The sequence below is a fragment of the Phaethon lepturus genome, unplaced genomic scaffold (assembly GCF_000687285.1).
Source record: "Phaethon lepturus isolate BGI_N335 unplaced genomic scaffold, ASM68728v1 scaffold6049, whole genome shotgun sequence".
Lineage (NCBI taxonomy): Eukaryota > Metazoa > Chordata > Aves > Phaethontiformes > Phaethontidae > Phaethon > Phaethon lepturus.
The window spans coordinates 13055-35465 of record NW_010562643.1 but is presented as its reverse complement, the minus strand read 5'-3'; the positions used below and the strand labels follow the sequence as shown (position 1 = coordinate 35465).

Sequence of the window (22411 nt, the reverse complement as noted above, 5' to 3'; positions counted from 1 at the left end):
GGAAAAGGCAGGAGTATTTATTGGTTTTGCTTCTCTACCAGGAGACTTATCTTGTTGTAATCCTGTGCTGCTGGGCTAAGCTAAGAAAGTGAGATAAACATTAGCGGCCCAAGGTCCTTCTGCTGCGTTCCTGTCTTTTTACTTTTTTAAAAAAGCTCCTGAGCTTTTTACTGGAGGTTAAACACTCAACAGTCCATGTCTGCTCGGTAGCTAGCCCTAAAATGAGAAAACCAGCAGCAGCACAAATTTTGTGCTGATATATCAGAAGATGCGAATGCACGCAGCCATATTCTCAGCCAGTGGAAATCAGCCCAGCTTTTGGTTGCCAGGTCGGGGAAGAGATTGGTTGATGGGAGGTGTAAATCTAGACCAGAGCATCAAACACTTTACTCCCCACGCTGCCTGGAAGTGGTGCACTCACTTTGCTGAATTGGGGCAGGACCATAACTGAAGATAATATTGCTGAAAGATGAGGGAGGATTGAGGGAGGATGGTGGTCCAACACACAATGGTGCTGTCACCCAATGAAGTCATTTTTTTTGCAGGCTTTCTAGTTCAAGCGTGGACTCATAAACTGAGCACAGCAGAGCTGACTTGCTCTCGGCAAACTACCCCTGCTCTCAGGCTGCATCTCGGCTCTAGGTGAAGCTTGAAAGATGGTATTTTACCAGCAAAAGAGCCTGCTGGGCTCCTTATGAATGGAGAAAAGTGGTATGCAAAGGGCTTGGCACCTGAGACAAGAGGGGAGCAGAGAAATGGTGGTGACATCTGGCACTTGGAGGCAATGCTGACCTCCACCTTTAGCAGCAATGACAAAAGGGACACCTTGAGCCCTGTTGGACAAGGGAAACAATGGGAAACAACGTGCTGACCCCACATCCAGCACCTCTGGGATAATACCCATTGCTGCCAAAAGCCCAGAGAGCTGGAAATACCCCTGGCATTTTGTAGGCAAGTCCTGGCAGGAGCTCTTTATTTCCCTGACAGATAGGAGACAGACAACTAAAGAAGTACTGCACAATTAGTGATTTTATGACATGGAAAAATTGATTACAAAGTCCTTCAGTAAAGAACATGTGATCATTCCTTGCTTACCAGTGATAGAGGATACAGCAGCCCCTGAGCATGTAAACTCCTGGCTGCTGGCAGGACGAGGACCATGGTGGCACATGCCAGCTGCTTGTGCTGGGAGCACAGAGTCTGGCATGGCACAGAGCAGAGCCAAGCCCTGAAGTGAGCTCCTGGATACAGTCATAATAGCAACTGCAGGGTCAGGGTGACTTGCACTGGCTTATGCCTGCAGCTGGCATCAAATTGTAACACCCTAAAGGGAAAAGCCAAGCAGTCAGTGCTAGCTTATTTACCCACCAAGAAGAGATGAACACTGCGTTGTGTAACTAAATTGCTACTACAAGCTGGGCTAACTGCTTCAAAGTTAGTTCAGCTACATCTCTGTTGTACCTGCAACCTGTTTGGGAAATGTGATGTAAGGGGTCCCAAGGGGAACAGGCAGGAAGGTGGTGAGATGAGACATGTGTTCCCCCAACCCAAAGTCCTACATGATATTTCAAGGTCTCCCTAAAAGGTTGAATTATCTGTAATCTCTTCCAGCTTTAACCGCTGCATTCAGACAAGACGGACAGGCAACCTCGCCCTCCTGTGTTCCAGTTTCCCCCCTGAGCAGAAAGATGGGCTTCAGGTCAGCAAAGCAGCTGAGATTCCCCATTTTTTTGGCAGAAGTGCAGGCGTATTTCTGTTATAGGTCACTGTCATCTTCTGTCACTCCATCTGTGCGAGACATGTCAACTATCACTTCTTTAGGTGGGAATGATGAGCTCTCCGAGGGAAAGGACACTCCCAGCCCTCTGTGATGATCATCCTTGTCATAATTGTCTTCCTCCTCCTCATTATTCTGCAGGTCTTGGTCACTGTCATCATCGCCATCTGCTGCACTGTCCTCAATCACTTCAACCCTCTCTCCAGCATCTGGATCCACATCAGTCTTAAACCACACAGCTTTGTAGCCATCATCTGCCACATGCCTGTCTGTTTTGAGGATAGACTTCACTTCTTTCTCATGCTCAGACTCTTCTTCCATTTCTTTCTCTTTCTCTTCCTGGTCAAAGATGATGGTGGAAGCTACAGAAGCATTTGGGAGGCTATTAATTTCTTCTGCATTGGAAAAGGGCAAGGAAAGTGCTGGCTGCTCTAGCACATGTGTCATTGGCTGGATGCTGCCATTTTCTGACGTCTCATGCTGTTTGGTGCTCACATCTGGGTGTTCATCTTGCTTGTAAGATCGGTTCTGGTAACCCCCAGAGGTTTCCTTGGAGAACTAGAGGAGGAGAGACACCTTGTGATTGTAGTGAAAGGAAAAGAAACAGGGCAGGGGTGGGGGGGAAGGGGTGGCTGAAGTGACTGAGCTCCTCCTTCAGCTTGTTTTACAGGTTAGACCTATTTGAAGCCTGGGAAAGATACAGCTCCCTAAAACAGCTATTTTTTATTGACTCCATTTTCTGGATTTTTTCAGATAAGCAAGGGTATGTTTTCCAGGAGGGCTGAGCAACAGCAGTGTATACTGTTTGTACCCAAACATTTGAGGTATTACTCTGGAGTGGGATTTACCTTACTCAGAGGTAAACAGAAGGACTGTTGTTATTCACCTGAGCTATGTGGTCTGGACTCATGCTGTAGTCAGTGGAGTCTAGGCTCCTCACAGTCCCATCCTAAGGCAGAGACCAACATCTGGTCAGATGAATTACGCCCTAAACTTCAAAGTAATCAGACTACCAGGGACTTAAGAATGCCAAAGGTAAATAGCTCAGGTGCAGACAACTGTCTAAGACCAGGCATTAGGATAGGATATGAAAGGACTTTTCTCTCCATTGGCTATAGAGGGAGGATAAACACCGGTTTATAACAGACACAGGTTTTTCAGAGACTACCTCTGATATGTGTCACATTCATCCTAGATTTTGTGCTCCATGGAGCTGTGGTCCTCTCCTTACCATGTCTGCTCATCGTCTATGACATGGCTCCAGCCTCAGAGGGCAGAAAAGAACTCTTAACAGCAAACACCACCAAAGCGATGCTACCTTTGTCGCGCAAGTGTTTCATCACCTTCACACAAACATGTATAGTATTTAGACAGTCCATGCATACTTTAAAACCTCCTCAGATCTCACTTTCTACTTCTAAGATATTCAGGTACAAACAAGGCACTTACTTACCTTTTTCCTTATCAGATATTTGACTGGTTTTCCATACTGTTTATATATCATCACTCCAAGGAAGACTAAGGCAATTAATAGCAGTGCTGCTAATGTACCACCTAAGATAGCCATATCCTGAGCAGTGTGTATCTTATCAGAGGAGGTTACAGCTACAAGAAAAACAAACCAGTGTTACAAAGCCTAAAAATGGCAGCTAGCATGTTTAACACAACATTTCATTGTGGGAGAAGCTCTAATCAATTTTGAAGGGCAAAGAAGCATGCTATGCTGCAGAATGTGACAGTGATATATTTAATCTCACAGAAGGCCATTTGTGTGCTGTCCTAAAAGCAGGGGGTTTTTTAAGGTGACCACTCAGAATATTTTAACTTCCAGTAAGTTACATGAAGTAGAAGTAGCATCCATTTACAGGACAATGACTTTTACCCCATGATTTAACTAAACTAATATATATCTGACTGTATTAGGCAAGCATATGTTACATGGAGTAAAGCTGGGTAGATCTTGTACTTTCCCACTTCACCCATTTACACCAGCATGCAAAAATTAGGTATGTTTATACATACGTGTATGAAAATACAAATCTTCCTTTAATCTGATCACCTCTGATACTGATGAGCACATTAACGTAGCAAATAAAAAAGCATAATAGGAAAAAAAAAAGCATTACAAGGTCCCCAGGACAGGAAACCCTTTCTTGCCCTTTTGTTGCTGTACACCAGCCTTCTCAGGAGTGGCTTATGCTTTCAGCCACTGGTCAGTGTAAGCATATTTTTATGGAGAGCAACATTATAGTTGAAAGACAGTAACTTCCTCAGGATTAACCAGCTTTGCTTGTTGTTATCAGTGGGATTCTTTATTTTTGAGTTTTCCAGCTTCATTTTGTAGTGTAAATTAGTCTCTTTAAAGTTTAATGATTAATGAAAGTTTTGTTCTCCTGCTGACCTGTTTGTGACAATGGACTTTGAGTATTCCTTTCTCATTTGATTGCACCCTCAGTTTATCATTAATACATTGGTGAGGGTTTAGGACGTCAATGAATTTTTGTTTCTTAATCATGTCTCCTAGGAAGTCACAGCCCACAGAGCTGATGTGAAACTCCACCACCCTTAACTCCTTCTGTGCTGTGCAGCACACAGTGCCCCTGTGAAAGCTAGCACAGCCTGGTGGAATGACTCACCTTGAGATCCATGTGAGCTGGCTCCAGTACCGATGTCTCAGAAACCAGAAGCCAATGTACAGTTACCACTTCCCAGAAGGAGAGTATATTAAAAACTACTCTAGTTTCTCCCTGGATGTTGCAACACTCAGTAAAGCATTCTCCAACCTGTTGCATGCACATTCCTTAACACCACCTCTTAGAGTTGAGGGTTAAATATCCTACACATTGGCCAGGAAAATGGTAATCTCAGCTCTGTTTAGGCCATTCCTGGGTGCTGGCTATAGTATAGAATAAAGCACAATTCCTCTCATAGGCTCTGAGCCATTCAGTGTAATTTCAATCTACTTTTTTGCATAGTCACCAGCATCATTATTTTGTGTGGTTTAAATAGCAAGGACAACATTTAAAAGTTGCATAGAACTGTTGGTATATCTGTTTGGAGCATTTGTAGCTCTGTGTACTGACACTTGATCTAGCTTTCTGCTGAGCTGGACTGTGCCCTTAAATTGGGTTAGGTGGTTTTTACGCAGCCAGTGTTTTTAGCTGTGAAGTGACACTACCTTTAGGGAATCCAAATTTACACCCAGGAGCCCATTGGTTTTTTTCCTCCAGAAATCCCCACTATGATGCTGATAAGAGGATGAAGTAATGGAAGACCCCAACTGGGAACTTCAATCATACATCATCATGCAGAAACCAATGGAGTCTGGGCATTATCTGCCTATCCTCATGTGAAAATGCATTATATTGGTTCATCTTAATCCAAAGCATAGGAAGTTTCATAAGCTTTAACTCTAACTGATTTATAAGATCTATTGGAGAGCCATTTCTAAGAAGTATGCAAGTGTAAGCTATTTTTATGTCAACAAAGCCAAATGATAGCTGGAGGGTTATGTATGTAGCCTCGTGGCTGTCTTACTTCTCATGGGTCATTTCTCCTGGTAAGACCTTAAAATCTTGGAGTATAAGACCTTGACCTGACCTGAGTAGAAAATGCCTTGGCTTAAGAGGAAGCCTGGCTTTGTGGGGGTGTGCCAACTTCTGTCTGCTCTGCATAAGACAGGAAATAATGTTGCAGTTTTCTCTATTTTTGGGTAAAAAGGAGCAATGATGTACCAAGGTGTCAGGGCAACTGTTCTTTGCCATGATAAGACATCCTGGGTTATTTCTGAAGCACAAAACAGCATGAAGCAACCCCAGATTTAGCTTTGGAATAACAAGGAAAGACACTACAATACACAGCACTATTTAAAGTCACAGGAGGCTGTTTGAGGCGTGTGGTGACCACATCATAAAGATGTTGTTTGAGTGTTGTCTCTCTTATCTGTCACTGCAGAACCTCCTGTAGTATGGGGTTGGCTTCAGCTGAGGTCCACAAATTTCAGTGGGTGACTTGTCATTGCCAGTTTGCCCACAGAAGTGGAAAAGACTCCCCAGTCATCTCCACAAAGCAGAAGAGACACCCAGCCTACCTGTGGTAAGGATGACCTCCACCATGATTACAGTGCTCGCCTCCTGCAGGCTCACCGTATCTTTTCCAACAGCCTATGTGAACATGGGAAAGAGATAGCTTAGGGACTTCCTAGATCTCCAGCTCACTCTCAAAGTATGTGGTGGGCCCTTTGTGGACAAAATACATTGTCTGTATTCTCACCACATCCTCACAATAGCCTTCCATTGTAGCTGGACAATCTGGTCACAGAGGAAAGAGTTTGAAGATTCCCTGTCCTGGGCCAAAACCAAGTGCATCATTTGTGTACAGCTTTGCAGCACAGTGGTGTACACAGATAATGAGGTAGTGCAGGGCAGGCAGCAATATGTATTGGCACCTCTGCCTGCCCTGCTTGTGTAGCTAAAATAACACTATCGTCAAACTGGTTCAGATAGATAGCTCCCCAGGGCATGGCATTGTGCTAGGCAAGTCTTAAGGGAGACAGTTGCCACTGGCAGGCAGATGGACAAAGTGAACATCTAGGTCCTTAAAACGTCCGAAGTTATTAACTGCCTCCTTTGACCTGAGAAAAAATGTACTGGATTTACCAAAGGATTTCCAAGTTTGGAGCTGTAGCCTTTAGAGCTGGGGTATATGCCAGCAATCATACCCTACCCATACCTACACATCAATATCCTACCCACTTGGTCACCCTCCGTTTTTTGTTAATCAGAATCAGAGTGTGGGAGAGAGGCTCCTAAAATCTCCCCAGTTGACTTTTTGCTTGTCTCCAATGATATCTTCCACAGGACTGGAGAAACTTTCACAGCTAGCGCCAGATGTAGCCTGAATCACATAGGTAAATTTGGTATTACTTCACCTCCCTCCATCCCTATAAGTTTATGACAGAAATGGTTGGGGCAAGAACTGTCCTTTCATTATATCCCTTACCTAATGGAATTCCACCCTTGGTGCTTCTCTACTAGAAACCACCCCTTCCTTCCATGATCCTGGCAAGATAATGAACAAAGTTGTCCTACCTCAATGGTTACAGTTCCTGGCGACTGCAGCATCACATTTGTCAGGATGAGTCCATCTTTAGTTGCAATGAAGTCAGTGCTGTTTTTTATGTAGTACTCAATGTTTGGGTTGACTTTCTGAAAAGCCAGAAGAACAAAGGATTAAACCACAGTCTGTGTTTTGCATGTATCTTCGTAACAACCCATTGGCAGGACTTGTGAAATACACTTGAAGTATGAGCAGGTGTATAGTGCAAAAAATAAATCTGGACTGAGGAGGTGAGAAAGGTTGAACTCAAGTGCGTTCACCTTGTTGCTCAGAGTTCAAGAATGTATCCTGAAAGTGTTGCCTCCAAAAAAATCCAAAGTCTTACCCTGCTTGTTTTGGTATCTTTAATATTTGCCTAAGCAAAACACATTTATGCAAGGGATCTTGTAAATTTGATCAGTTCTGCTTTTAATACAGTGCCAAAGGGGGATGTACATGGAGAGTAATACTTGTGCTGAGGTCTGCATAATTTTTTCATTTGTGTCTAGGTTGTTATTCCTCTACTAGGTCCCCAGTCTTCTTATGGAAGCCTTAGCAACAATAAAACTAGCACTTTTTTCTTTATTTAATAGGGCAGGATGGGAATGGATGGTCAGTAAATCTCTTCCCCTTCTGCCCGTATGTTGTTTAAAAATGGCTCTCTCAAAATGAGTCCTTACAGGGAGAAGGTTAACAATTTCCAGCACAGGACTGCAGGTCCTTGCTAGTCTGCTGTCTTTGGACTGGCTTCTCTTCCCATGCCAGTCCACAAATAGCTCTCCTTGACCTGGCAGAGAGAGGACAACTCTGCCTGGGATCCTGCCAAGGAAAAACTTCACCCAGCCCTAATTCAGATCTGGACCTATTCACAGTATTTTCTATCCCTGAGCTTTACTCAGCATGCTGTTTTGCAGTGGATCAGCTTACCTAGAGAGATCTGTGTGGGACTGGCTTTTGAAAGAGAGAAGTCCAGCAGCTTTTCCACATTGCATCACACCATAAGCAGTTCTGATCTATGTGGAATTTCCAGGGAAACATAGTATGGAATACTAGAGGAAAACATGTGTTTGCCTCTCCCCATGCCCCCTTCCTCATGTTTTCTAATCCTGCTTTAAGCCTGAAGCAGTAAGAAAGAATGCAGTGCATTTTCAGTTTCTTACATTAGGGAAATCATCATCCACTGCTGTTATCATCAGGGGGCTTGAAGGATCACCAGCTTGGAAGACAAAGCTTCTCGGGGCCAGACCAACAAATACTGTCCCGTTGTAGATTCTGCTCTCAAAGTACGGTGGATAATCACTTTTATTGATGACCTTAATCTCTACACTGACTACAGAGTATTTCTGAATGTTGTTGACCTGGGTGGCCTGGAGAGAAACAGAAAGAGAGAGAGATGCTAGCCTTTTCCTATTAGTGATGAGACACAAAAGGATAAGTTGTTCTGAAGCCCATTGCAATCCATGGGGTTCCTTCCAACATTTTCAGTGAGCTTTGAGCCTGGCCTATCACAAGTGGCCTTATGGTTTGGAGTCCTTGTGTTTTGGCTGGCTTCTGCTGTTGGCCCTCCCCACAGTGTTGGTCTAGACCAAAGTCTAGATATTGCCCTCCATAAGGCCCACGTCTGGACAAATTGCCATGCTCCAGTACAAAGCAGTGAGATTCCAGCACCAGCAGACAAGTCTGCTCATCTTCATGAGGGTTTGGGTCAGTTCAGTTACTGCCTTAGAGTCCACATCTTCCTGGGTGCTTTTCAGCTCCCTCCTTTCTTCTTGAGCTGTAGCCAAAAGAGCAGCTTGTCTCTAGGGTTGAGTTACATTAACTACTGTAACACAAGCTCCAGTCATGCCTCAAGAAAGCCTTCCAGTTATGCTCCTCCATACTTTCAACTCAGCAAGATACAGCCATTCCGTTAATTTGCTTTGATGTTGCAACCCACACATAAGGGAAAATGCCTCTTAACTTCAGCAAGAGCTTTGCATTTAAGTTGGCATAAGTCACTGGTCTAATACTAGGCCCTTCCAAAAGAAAGGGTGTAACCGTGTTACCTTTAATTATTAATGTAATTAATGTCACATCAAGACTGCTGCTTCCTAGAAAGCCAGCTATGCTGGGTTGTTTTCTGCAATATTATCAGACTTACCATGACTTGCAGTAGGTACGAGTCTGGGGAAGTTGCTGCTTTGTTCATAGTTAGATTCCCTGTGTCTGCATCCACTGAGAATACTTTGTCTGTATCCCCTAAAGAAAACGGAAAGACCATTCAACCATCAGATGCCTTCATAAAGTGACCTGGAGCTCGTTGACTCATTTTTTCACATCTTAGTGACAATACCCCCAGGGCATAATGCTGTTTTCCTTGCCTGTCTGGCTGCTCCAAGGGCTGGGAGTGCTGGCCAGGGATTCAGAGGGACTCAACAGACAAAAAGCATTGAGAAGATGTGTGTGAACCCAACTAGATGAGGCAGCAAAGCTTTGCATTCCAGTGCCTAGACCCAGATATAGCCAGCTTAAATTCTGCTAAATGCCTAGAGCCTAGACTCTGGGGCAATTTGAGGACTGGAGGTCTCCAGTTCCCTAACCTGAACCCAAACCCTAACTGAACCCATACTGCACTTCAGGAGAGATAAGGAAAGGATTATTCCTATTTTAAAGGCAAGAAACCAATCTACAAAGAATATTTGGGTGGAGATTTTTCTCGAATAGCTCTTGGCATCTAAAGGAGAGACATCTCTACCTGATCTTGTTACCCATATTGTGAAGAGAAAATGTCATCTCAGTGCATGTTTTATCCAACTTACTGTGAACACTGGCATCCATGTGAACTGCATTCTGCTCTGGAAATGCTTATTTCTCTCTACTGACTACAAAAGGAGCCTAGACACAAAAACCTTCTTGTATTGATGTAGGGGTAGAAATCAGCTTCCTACATCTCTAATCTGTATTTGAACCATAAAAACATCTATGTTGGATATATGTTAAAATATAAGCAAAATTTTTAGTGATCTTATCTTCCTCACTCTGAGACACTGTGGGCTGTATTTAGACAAGGGTCCCCAAGCCTGGGGCTCCCTATTGACTGTGGAGTAGGGAGGCCACACTACATCCAAAATGCCAGCAGAATTTAAGGTTCTTTAAGGTATTTATTATCAGGAGGATATTCACAGATGTGGTACCATGTGGCATAGGTAAAGGGAGATGAACAAATAATCACTCCACCTGACCAATATGATCTACCTTTGCCTTGATAGTTATTCAAAATCCCACTATTGTTAAAAAAAATAACATCCTTTGAATTAAATAAATGGTCCAGTCAATGACTGGGCAATCAGTTGACTGTAATCAAGTAATATTTTTGAAATCAAGACTAAAACAAGACAGATTAGATAGTGGCAATGTGCTGGGGAATAAAAACATAATTCTTGGCAATTAATTAAAATTATGCTGATGATGTGGGAATTATAGGTTCAGCTCAAAGACTGAATGAAAGTGGTGTGACCAGACTGGCAAAATCAAGTATAAAACCTTAAAGATAAAACATGTCTCCCAAAAAAACAAAGTCCTTTTGAAACAGATTTCATTGAGATTGATTTGTGGGACTGTAATTCTCTTTTTCTTCCTCTCTGCACAGTCCTTTTCTTGTACTTAATCCACAATATCTGTGGATCTAGTTATGTTTCTGAGGCAGAAACAGAGGGGCAAATCCCTAAGCCCTTAACTCTCAAGTGCTGTGAAGGGTAACTCCTCTTGGCAGGTAATGTAGGGGATATATGAGCAATGCAGTTTGTGGAAGGTGACAACTTCTACTCACCACCAACAATACTGTAGACAATTTTTTCATTTATACTGTAGTCAGGATCAATAGCATAGATAGGCCCCGGCTCTAGGATGAGTGGTTCTGTCTGCAATAACAAGGCAAAGCATTACATACCACACTACAGCGCCAAATTAGCATTTGATCCATTCTCCCCTCCCAGTATGGCTCTGGTGGTTTTGTCTGGGCAGAATGGCATTTACTGCTGGGAGGTGGCTGTAACAGGGCAGAGGTGAGACAGCCTAGAGCAAAGGGTTTTCCAGCTCTTGCCTCTCCTGTCATGTGCTGCAGGAACAAGGACAAGCCATGCTGCTTGGAGTGGGGGAACCTCTGCTTTCCAGGGTGATGAAGGCTCCCTGTCATGCTGAATCATCTGCACTTATGACTGGAGATCAGCACAAGCTCATGGAAATTATGTGGCACTACCCACTGGGAATAGCATCTGGATATTGTTTGAGAATAGCATCAAGGATCCTGTTTGATCATGCCTACTTACCGACATTTCGGAGATATTGACCCTCCCAGTATAGGGGCTGCTGATACAAATGCTATTGTCCATGTTAATGAAGGTACAGGGTAGGAACCAGGGTGATCTGGTGTCAGCTTGTTCAATAAATATGTTTATTGTTGCAGTAGCTGTGTTGGTGGTGTCAATGCTGCCCACAGGCCTGTCCTGTACCCAAAGGCAAAGCATACTTGAGATGCAAGTTTTATTGCCAAAAGAAGAACCCATCTGCAAAAGCAAGTGGCCCAGGACCTTTTAGCTGGTTTAACCCCATTCTGCCTAAGGCTTAGCAGTTTATATGAGATTAGCTGAAGCAATGAATTATCTCATTCTGCTGAGAAAGGTTGACTGAATGCAAGCTTGTCACTGTGTAATTATGGAGGGTGGAAGGCTGTTCCAAATTCACCCCCCAGTATCCACCCTCCCTCCTGCCATCCCAGAGATCTCCCATTCAGACTTACCTTTCAGTTAAGAGAGACTGGGGCAAACATGGCATTTTGTTCCTTCTAAAGAACTTACCCTTGCATACAAGACCAATGTTGTCAATTTAAATTTCTCATAGTCCAATGCTTTTTGTAAATAGATTTCTGGGTTATTAACTCCTTTTATGGCAAAATAACCATCTGTGCCCTGGCAGGGGGAAAAGAAAAAACCGTATTAGCAGATTCAATCACAGACATGTTCAAAATACTGTTCATTGCTGTGCTTGTCATCCCAATCAGATCTTTAATCCTGGGGACCTGGACAGGCGGGGTGGCATGGTGGGCAGCGTGAGAATGCCAGATCTATTTAATCTCTGGTATTGCACAATGGAGTTGCCTGGCTTGTCAGAAAGGTTTGTTCATGTTCCTGTGAATTTTCTTCTGCAAGATCCCCTGCTTTGCCTGCCTACCTGCTCAGCAGGTACCGAATGAAGTCTTTCACCTCATTTATTTCCTACACTCAACATATTGCCAACAATCCTTGATTTTGGGTCCATGACAGCCAAGCAATCTCACATCCATGCACAAAACAGACCAAAGATGGCTCAGCCTCTGAGAGTTGGCAACATCACTTGCCTTAGCCTAACACAGCTGAACTTTGGAAGCAACTGTAAAGCCAAATTGAAATAACGTATGTTGCATTTTACTCTATAATATTCTGCACTTGCTTTCGTTCTCCTTTCATCTTATGTCTTGACTAGAATTTCTCTGAATTTCTAAATCTCTCTGGATTTACACCAATGTGAGTGCAAAGTCTGGTCCCAGAGCTGAAATTCAAAAACTTGTGGTTTCTGTTCACAACCCTTAAAATCTCTGGGGTTATGGAGGTAATGGAGGCAGCATGTCAGACCCTGCTTGCTCATTCCACAATGCTTTTAAAAACTGTAAATATACATTTTGGTTTTCTCTTTAATTTCTGGGGGTTTTTTTGTTTCTAGCAAGCCCTTGCACTCTAGGCTGGCACCAATTTAACTAATGCATACAATTCATTTCCCATGTTACCAAGCAAACCCCTTAGAGCAAATAAACTAAGGCACTAAACTGGGACCTGGGGAAAGTGGAGTCTGTCTTTGGCTCGGACAAAGACTTTTTGTGTGACCTTGGGCAGCTCATGTTCTCTCCGCTCTGCATGGACACTGTTGGCAAACTCTTTCCCTATCTGGCTCAGTGCAGTCCTGAACTCTGTGAGGTACAAAGGTCTCCCTGATATGTTTACATACCATCCCAACAGGACTTCCCTGGATCATATGGCTCAGAATATCCTAGATGCAAGTTTAATTTGTACAGTGTAATAAAAGTGTGAGCAGTAAAAGAATTCAATACCTGCAATGTCGATTGCTCTGTTCTGCTAACCAAACCAACGTCTGGTTTTTGCAAAAGATGTACCTCTTCCTGTCAGAGAACTAAATTAGCCTCAAAGTTGGGACTCCTCTGAATTAAACACAAAGGCTTCTCTAGAGCTACTGTTTTTTTCCCCAAAAAACAAAGATGCTCACCGGCACTATTGTTGTGAGTTCATAAAAGATGGTGTCCAGGTCAGCATCACTAGCGCTTAAATCTTCACGGGCTACAATGGTTGCATTCACTTTTGTATCCTGAAACAAAGTTGCTGTGGTTATTTTCATTGTGAAATGGGCTGAAGACTTCTCCCTGCTAAGCCTTCCTTAGTCCCACAGCACTGGGTAACCCAGTGCCCTCTTCACTTCCATAAAACGCTTACCTCAGGAACAACTTCGGTGAGATTTGTTTGCTTAAACACTGGGCTGTTATCGTTCATGTTGAGAATGGTCACAAGAATTTCCAAATAATCGCTCTGTAGAAAGGGTAAAGCAAGAGAATCAAATACAAAAATAAGACTGTTAGAGGCTGATCCTGATTAGCAGAGTGACCAGAGGGGATGGCGTAAGGAGCACAGCTGGATGGGGCTGGGTTTGCAGCCAGCCCACGGTTTGGAGGGGGTTGTGGGTTTTGTTCCCACCCTCTCCCCATTTGCAGAGCCTTGGGCACTCTCTTTTTGACTGTAAAGAGGAGTGTGTACATCTGCAAAGAAAAGGACATCTTCTGATCCTGGTCTGTGGACTCAGAAGAGCAGAGGGAAGTACATGGTGTCCTGCAGTACCTTGTAACAAGGCTGAGTGTTTGGAAAAGCACTCACCTGCCCAGCAGTGTTCCGACAAATCAGGTACACCATCAGCAAGGTGTCTTTCTGTATGCAAAAACAAAAATCCAGCCATTGTGGAAACAAGCCAAAATGTACTAACTCTTTCTAAAGTAAATGAGACAAATACACACATTGTTGAATCAGAAATGCTGCTGGGCTTTATCTTGTTTTCAGGCATATCTAACTTTGTCTTTCTTTCCTTTACAGCCACCCATCAGTGCTAGGATCTTGTTTATGATGGAGTCAAAGCAGACCAATCTTCCAGCTTCTCTCCCTGTGATTCGTGTAACATATTGGCAGAGCTAATCGGGCATTTTCTCACACTTCAGGTGAATTCAAACAGATTTCTTTTTAAATTGAATGAAAGAGAAATGTACCACCCAACAAGTACAGTGTTGCCTGCAGGGTGTTATCTCTGCTGTTCTTCACTCAAATAAATGTGGGTTGTTACAGTAGGGGAAAGGAAGCTTAAGGACGCTTGTGGCTGTGTACAGAGTGCTGCAGGATGGTAAAATAATTTAGCAGCAACCTACTGAACACACTGACCTTTTATACTGCCTTTATGCTTCACACAAGGTCACTTTGCTGCTCAGAGCTGTGTTTTCTACAGGTGAACAGGGATCATTTTACTTGAGTCCTGTAGAGCTCTGGACACTGCAGTTGTCACATTTTTGGTTTTAAAGCCTCCCATCACTTCAATTCATACAGACTCATTGAAGGAAGGCATACCATGCATCCTCTCCTCCCTATATTCAGCTCGTGGAAGGGCTTACCTCCCAAGCAGTGAACTCAAACCCAACTGAAATAGGTTTATTTGTCAAAGTTATTTCCGAGATCCTTTAGAAACAGGTTATGAATTCCTGGAAGTCCAAGACCCCAGGCTGAAACTCATTGCATCCCAGCATTATCCATCTTACCCTTACAGCCTGCCAACTAAAGGCTTACCTCATAGTCCACGCTTCGGCTCAGCTGCAGCTCGGTCCCCTGTATAGTGAAAAAACTGACATCGGGGGAAGTAGGATCAATCATTACAGTGAAGCCTGGTTCCAAATGGATAGTGGTCACCACATAGCCAGGAGGGTTATTTTCATAAACGCTTGGTTTGCTATTATTGACAGAACATCCTGGAAAAACATACAAATAAGACATAAAATTGCCCAAGGATTCACATTGTGACAGAGTTGGGTGAGATGTGAGACCTGAGACCCCTCTGTTTACCATTGGAGAGAAGGTCATTGAAGAAAGCTGTCTCAGAGCAAGAGTGTAAACATCTCCCACCCATAATGGTGCAACCTGCTGCCATGGGGGTTATTCCTCTGTGGTCATGGACCTCCTGCAAGAGCTTACCTTGTTGCTGTGCTGAAACCTGTGTTATGAAGAGCAGCAGCAGGAGCACAGAAGTGAGGAGCCAGTGAGAAACAGCCATGGTGAGTTGCCAGTTGTTGAAAAAATTCCCGTTTCTGATTAAGATGATCCTTTTCTCTCCCTGTTTTTCCCAGTGCCGTCTTCTGTGTTCACTGTTTCAAAAAAGGTAAGAAACATTGGCTGGCTGGAGTGGATTGCTGCAGTTCAACCTTTGCCTCTTTGCCTCATTGGATGACTAATTGAAAGATATTTACCAGTCACGGAACATGATAACATATAAATTCCTGTTTCTATTTTGTTCCTGGGTCTTTCCTATCCTAAACTCTCTATGTAGGAGCAAGGATATATTTGAAGCATTTCAGAATTCAGAGCCAAGCCACCTGAGATGAGCATGAGCATGAAGGAGGACAAAGGTTGACATTCAGGAAGCTGTCTGTATATTCCAGCCTCTCCCAGTAGGGAGGAAGTGGGCAAAATTATGTTTCTGATGTGCCAGAGACAGGGTTTGTTTTGGTCAGATCACTTCCTGGGAAAAGGCATAATGATGCTACTATACCCTCTGTATTTTATTGATTTTAGCCAGGCTTTTTCTGCATGGCCCACATTCCCTTTTATAATCGGTTTGCTCTCCTGCCTATGACTTACAGTTTCTCTCTTCTAGTTGCGTTTGTCATGTTGTTCCTGAGAAATAGATTTAAAAAAATAATAATTAAAAAGCCAAATGTCTTATCTTTATAGCTGGAAACGGCAAAGGTTTCATGAAGGCAAAGCCATCTTGGTTGCTCTTTTGTATGGATGGTAAAGGAAAGAGCTAGGCCCTGAGTAAGTCCGTGGGTTGAGATAATCAGTTATGTTTCTGAGACAATCTTGTTATTCCCAACCACCCTACAGTACCCTCGCAAGGTGCGCAGAGTGGATCCAGAGACAGTGACTGGGCTCAGCTGCAGCCCAGTGATTACACAGAAACTTTGTAGGGACAATGTATGTCCCCTTCTACCAGTGACAGCAGTGGTTCTTTGTAGGGATGCTCAAGAGAATCTCCATCCAGGTTCCCATTATTTACATCTCAGCAGCTTCCTGAAGCCTCAATAGCATGCTATTCTGCTGTCTTGTCCTGTGTAAATTTTTCCAAGCCAAATATCGTGTGGCAAGGCATTTGGCCACTTAGGCAAAGAAAATCCATTGTTTTCAACTTACCCATTGGGTAGGAGGAGAAAGGGGACAGCTGTTCTCACTGCTCCTTTTAAATTCCCAGTTGATTTCACAAAGCTTTCAGCAGCTGCATTTTAGCCAGATGGCCATTAGTGGCTTGACAAAATACAGAGTGTAAACATTCCTTTCAGTAGTCATCCAAGAGATCAGTTTCCTAGCATAGATTTCCTATGGACCAAAATAAACGAATGCCAAGGTCCATGAGAACAGCGTTTCAGCATCATAGTGAAGGAATGGGTGCTTAGATGAACATTTGAGAGGGACTAGCATCTTTGCAGATGTCAGGTACATCATAAAAGGTGAAAACTGATGGTGCAGGATGGACTGAGCAGTTCTGGAGTGGGCACACATGATTGCAGCTGAAGATGCCTTATTTAAGCGCTGCTCTTCAAAATCTCTTGGTTTTACAAGAAAGGTGGAGTTGCTGTTCTATCAGGGGAGGGAATCTGCCAGGCAGCGTGGTGCAGGGATAAAATTCCCTCTAGTGGAGCTTTGTCTTTAGTGGCTATGGGAAAGCTGGGCCAGTAATACAGGGGCAGAATGGAGTGGAAACAATATTTAGAGTGAGTATCTATGTTGCGTAACTCTCAGTACATGTCTTTGCAATTAAATCTAGCACCTGGCTAAGTTTCTGCTAAAGGAGTCCCCGATGCTGGCCTCTTCATACAGCGGGATTGTGGGCAGTGCTGAGTCCCAGCTACGGAAGGTGCGTCTAGAGACTCCGGCTAGTCCCAACATGCCTCATGTCAGGGAAGCCTGGCAAAATGCTTCTCCTCCCACCTCTGCACTCCTAATGGTTCAACACCCAGTAACGGTACCACCCTTATTACTGTTTACCACAGCGTAGCCAAAGCACAGGCATAGCTAACAAATCTTCGACTTCCGAAGCAGGCAGCCAGGGGCTAACACAAAGTGGAAGTGATGTGCTTTATTCAGGCTCCACCTACTGACACCAGTTCACAGTGACATTTCACTCTTGATAATCTAAGAGGTTTTATTGGATTTTGGCTGCTTTCTAGAATACTTTTTTATTTGCTGATCTCGAGAGTTTTTCCTAAGCAAATTCAATAGCTTCCTTGTTTATTTTCAAGGCTATACACATGCAAAGCCATCTCCTTGGCTGTTTCTTTCCCTTCACCTTCAGTCAAAACTGCCTGTATCTTCCATCATGTCAGCAACCAGCTGCTTAGAGATGGGGCAAATGTACTGGCTGGTAATTGCAGCAGCTTCCCTGGCATCATCGTCCGAGTGGCTGTTGGGAGGGAAAAAAATGAGCAATAGTTTGTTATTCCTGGGGGCATGGACTGCAGAAAGTGTGACAAGGTCACCTTGTAAAATTCAAAGATGACTCCAAGGAGCAGATGTATGATAGAAGGACCCAGATCATGGCTGCCTGCAGCAGGCACCCCACAAATGCACAGGCAAGCTGATTAGTGTTACCTTTCCCATTTATTCTACACAACGTGGACAAGAGGTACTAAGGGCCAGCTTGTTCCTCCTAGTTTTAGTGATTTAACAGTGAGATGTCTAATTGAAAGTGGTTGGTAACTAGGAAGAGACAATGTCCAGATGCTGGGACAGCCCATCCTGAGGTGTGCTTTTGACAGGGTAGCAAAGGCTTTCTATTTTAATTGTTAGATCAGGTTTCCTAATAGGTCAAACAATTGTTTCAGTTCAGGATGACAACTCTATAATTAGAAAAAGATATTATTTCATTTCCCTGGGTTTTATTATTTTTAATAAGTTGCTTTTATATGGCACTTCTTAGCTGCAAATCTCAATGCCAGCTTTGCTTTAGGTAAGGCAAAACTGAGTGCCAGGTGGGCTTGGCAAGCAGAATTAGAGATTACCAGGAATGCAGGCACAGAAATCAACTGAGATTGCACACAGCCACATGCCACCTTGCAGTTAGACTAAAGCATTTGCTTTTCTAGCTCTGCAAACCACCCCTGGGAGCATGACTGCTGGCAGAGTGACGGGAGGTACAAAACTGTTTGATGGAGGGCTGCAATTCAGCAATGACAGTCCCCGAGACAGTGCCTCACAAGCTGGTGGGGAATAAGGCAGAAGTGATTTTAAAATATGGACAATTTAATAAATCTTCAACCCTTCCCCTTTTTGAGGTTATTTTTGAGGATATCAGCTGAGCCCTTCTGATCTGCTGCATTACATCAGACTTCTGCACTTGGGGCAAAAACTGGGCATTTACAAGTTACTGAAAGTCCTCTTTCAGCTTCAATACTGTGGTGATCAGCACCATAGAGGTGACAAATCTGTCCCACATACCTGGTGTTTAGAAAACTCTGGTACAACCACATAAAGCAAAGTTCTTCATGGCTGTTTTCTTCCTCTCTCCCCTGCACATCTGTGTTGACTGGGTCTGGAGAGCTGGTTTAGATAGATAAAGAAAATTAATAATAATTAAAAAAAAAAAAAAAACCAAAAACAAATAGTGCAACCACCACAGCTGTAAAGCAGCATTGCTGTCTGGAAGGCAAGTTCACACCCCCACCAACCTGCCCCGTGGTCCATCCTCTGTTAACCTGCCGACTCTTACCATAGCTGTGCCTCTACAGCTACAGAGACAGGCAACGTCGTCCCTTCATATCAGTGGCAGGGGCAGCAGCAGTTGTATCGCAGTGCACCACATGTTATAACTGATAATGTGCTCATTTTTGTGGCTTCAGTGGTAGCTACTGGCCTGTATTTCGGTGAGATGGAAGACCCCATATTGGCCATATACATGATTATGTCTAAAGCTTGCCCAGTTTGGCAGTCAGAGTCATGGGTGGGTACTATGAAACCCAGAGGTCTTCCTCATTCTGTTACAGAGCCCATTTATCTACAAACAGTTTCTCAGGTGCTTTATTTGAAGTAGGCAAATCATCTACAATTTCCCCCAAAAGGCTAAATCAAAATGCAAACAAAAAATCCCAGGCTGTGATCTGATGTAAAGTTTTGTACCCTATGGATTAAGCTTGATATGCATATGCAATAGATATGGTGTTTTATGCTTAGAAATGGCCTCAGTGAGAAGGTTTGTGAACTGCTCTGTTTGCTGTGACAGGCAGGGCAAGCTGATGGGGTATCTCTGCTATTGCACAGCAGGAGAGGAGGAGGAGACCTAGAAGGAGGAGACCAAGCCCCAGCCCACTTGCCCTTGTCTTGAGTTTTCCAAACCACTGGTCATGTCACTCCCCCTTCCTTGGAGCTGAGACCTGCCTCCCTGCAGCCTGCATGGCCCAAGCTGCCTTCCCATTCCTTAGGAAGCAGAGCTCTTACCTGCGCTTGCGGCCCATGAGATTTTGAATGAATTTCTGAACCTGAGCATTTCCTCTCATCTTGCTGTATTCACTGGTAAACAACCCATCTGAGTGCCTCTGGGACCTGCATCAGGGAAAATACAGTACAACGGCTGTTCCTCCCAGCCATGTGATGTGGGACATCACAAGACACAGCAATGTCTCTCTTCCCACCATCAAGGAGCCCTGTATCCCTCCCCTTCTCCTCTTCTGTCTCCTTTCATCTTGGGCATCTTCTGGATGAGGCCAGTGCTCAGGCTGGTTCTGGAGCTGCAGACTCAGCCCCATGGGCATCCCCCTCATTGCTGAGATCCCAACTCCCGCTGGAGACATCCATGCCCCAGGGGGTGGTTTTGGCTGGTCCTTACCTCTCCTTGAGGCCCACCAGGTGTTTGACTAGCTGCTGCACGTAGGCATTGCCATTCATCTTGCTGAGCTCACTGTGAAAGAGCCCATCAGCATGTCTCTCAGTCCTGGGAGGTTAGAAGAGAAAGAAGAGGTGAAAAGGCACAGTTTTAAAACCAGAGAAGAACAGGCATTTAAAACTGCTCCCTCAAGGAAAGAGGGTCCCAAACAAAGACGGGCAAGGATTTGTGCCAATTTGGCAAAATTTCACAAAAAAGGGCAAATCTTAGATGAGTTTAAAACACGTATCACAGAGAAAAACTACCTGCACTTGCTTCTTACTAATGTAATCACCTTACCATTAGGGTATGGGATTTTGAGGTTAACACTGATTCATCACAAAACAGTAGGACAAGAGACTGGAGAAGTAATGAATTCAATACCCAGATACACAAACCTTGAGGAACAGGTACATAATGGTGGTGGTACCAAGCAGCAGCACTTGCAGATGACTGATTGACAAGCCATTAAAAGAAGTGCTCAAAGCCTCAGTGAGGTTCAACCAGAGCTATTAAACTTCCAACCAGACTAGCCAGTGGGTAGGATAAAAGGTCTGGGGTCCAGCTTCTGAGGAGACCCTGTGTCTGTGTGTCTATGCCAGTACAGGGCTAGGGAAGCCAGGCCAGGCACTGGTTGTGGCCATGGAAGGGTTGCAAGGGAGTCTCAGCTCTGTCCTCTTCCAGCCTAAGTCCTTTAGTCTCTCTGCGTTAATTGTCCCTGTGTAAGCGGGAAGAGAGACAACCCTGCCGAATTCTTACATGCAAGATTGTGAACTGGTGAACTTATAAGATTGAGTATTTTTGGTTATGTTTTCATGGGACAAGGCTATTTGAAACAGAAGCTTCCACTTCTATCAGCCTGTGTAAGTACCCAGTGGGAAAACAGACTCAAGAGTGTCTTTTTTACTGTAGTTTGATCTGTTTGGGGTCCTGATTTTTCTCATGAATTAAGTCAAATCAATGTTTCCATTCTTAAGCAAGAAAAACTGTTACAACATTTGCACTCATTTAACTAAATCAATTCATGGAAGAAAAAATATCCAACAGCCAAGCAGAGGCAAGTTCTGGAAAGAAGATAAAAGGCTGACTTTGTAGCTTGCAGGCTCTTTGAACAAAAAGCCAGTGAGAAAAAGGAAGCAGAGGCACAAGAAATGCTTACCTCTCCCGGGATGGAAGAGATGCTGAGAAGTGTGATAGGACAAGCATAGGAATAACTAGTTGCCACAGACCAGTCATCAAGGAAACCATGTTCTCTCCTGAATTAAAGCACAAGGTTTTATGAGCAGCAGAACAAATGACTTTTTGGTCTTTGTCTGCTACAGTTCACATACCACACAGAAGACATCGCTACATAAATAACACCACTATAATTAAGTTAGGCAGGAATTCCTGCCAGCAAAAATAGTATTTCTATAAAATACAAAAGATGAGCAATTCAAATAATTTATGTTGCCAGTCAGTTGGAAGTTGTTTGCAGTTGTTATCCCACCACCAGACAGTCCCAGAGCATGGGTCTGAGGTTGGCTGTGTGCTGGAGTTTTGCGGTTAGTCAGTATAATAAGCCTTGAATACGCAGGGAGGTATCATGTGAGTTAATCCATCAGTGGGACAACACCATGGAATATACCCCATTCTACTATAAGTCTCTGAGAGCTGAGCCTTCATGGAGAGGATTTGAAGGACCCATGAAAACATCCCACCCAGAGAGCTATTAGTATACTTGGAGGATGCCCAGGAGAAATCTGTTTTTTTTTCAGACAGAAGAAACGGCATGTACCAAATCAAAGTTCATCTACACAGAGGAGAAGGGAAGGGCTCTTGTGTGTGCCAATATCTGCCTATCCTCTAATATTTTGAGAACGAAAAAAGAAATAACACACATTTTCAGTAACAGCAGAACCTCGTATTTTGTTTTCTTACTGAAAAAAAAAAGAAAAGCACATTTTCCCCTTTTATTTCCAGGCTCTTTTTGCAGCTCTATGCCTGCAGAGATTTATATGTGCCTTTATAAAAGGGTGCTCACATTTCGCCAAGGATTACCCAGGAGCCGTATCTGTAATTTATAACATACCTACCTTCCTTCTGCAAAGCAGCAAACCTAGCTCTCTTAGTGGCTGTCCTGGAAACTCTCAGATAGTACTTACTAACCCAAAATCAAAGTCATCCCACTTTGGATTTCTTTTAGTCTGAAACTAGACAGTACAAAGAGTATTAAAGGACTGTCAGAGTTTCCTGAACACTTTCTAGTCACCCTTCTGGGATTGTTTGCTACTTTAGAGATACTGCAAGACGAGA

At 43.7% G+C, this 22411-nt stretch overlaps 2 protein-coding genes across 2 annotated transcripts; both read right to left on the bottom strand.

The window, feature by feature from the left end:
• Positions 1-1756: 1756 nt before the first annotated feature.
• Positions 1757-15259, bottom strand: CDHR5 (cadherin-related family member 5). The gene is made up of 14 exons (XM_010294330.1): positions 15181-15259; positions 14779-14957; positions 13828-13878; positions 13393-13485; positions 13169-13267; positions 11710-11820; positions 11182-11358; positions 10683-10773; positions 9015-9112; positions 8035-8241; positions 6868-6984; positions 5868-5940; positions 3231-3382; positions 1757-2335 (listed from the first exon to the last, which is right to left on the bottom strand). Exons 1-14 carry the CDS (start codon positions 15257-15259, stop codon positions 1757-1759), a joined length of 2106 nt encoding a protein of 701 aa, XP_010292632.1.
• A 2291-nt stretch (positions 15260-17550) lies between these two features.
• LOC104626412 (glucagon-like) lies at positions 17551-21367 on the bottom strand. The gene is made up of 5 exons (XM_010294328.1): positions 21276-21367; positions 20081-20185; positions 19693-19797; positions 18697-18798; positions 17551-17662 (listed from the first exon to the last, which is right to left on the bottom strand). Exons 1-5 carry the CDS (start codon positions 21362-21364, stop codon positions 17551-17553), a joined length of 513 nt encoding a protein of 170 aa, XP_010292630.1. The 5' UTR covers positions 21365-21367.
• Between the last annotated feature and the right edge of the window lie 1044 nt (positions 21368-22411).

What these genes read in the sequence shown, in the direction of transcription:
- CDHR5 (XM_010294330.1), bottom strand. Translation starts at nt 15,259, where the DNA reads ATGGCTGTTTCTCACTGGCTCCTCACTTCTGTGCTCCTGCTGCTGCTC. An exon ending in CGTACCTACTGCAAGTCATG is followed by an intron (nt 8,242 to 9,014) that starts GTAAGTCTGATA and finishes GTTTCTCTCCAG; the next exon opens with GCCACCCAGGTCAACAACAT. An exon ending in TGGATGATGATTTCCCTAAT is followed by an intron (nt 6,985 to 8,034) that starts GTAAGAAACTGA and finishes CTGGCTTTTCAG; the next exon opens with AAAGTCAACCCAAACATTGA.
- LOC104626412 (XM_010294328.1), bottom strand. Translation starts at nt 21,364, where the DNA reads ATGGTTTCCTTGATGACTGGTCTGTGGCAACTAGTTATTCCTATGCTT. An exon ending in CTCATGGGCCGCAAGCGCAG is followed by an intron (nt 18,799 to 19,692) that starts GTAAGAGCTCTG and finishes TATCTAAACCAG; the next exon opens with CTCTCCAGACCCAGTCAACA. An exon ending in CAGAGTTTTCTAAACACCAG is followed by an intron (nt 17,663 to 18,696) that starts GTATGTGGGACA and finishes CCCTCCCAACAG; the next exon opens with CCACTCGGACGATGATGCCA.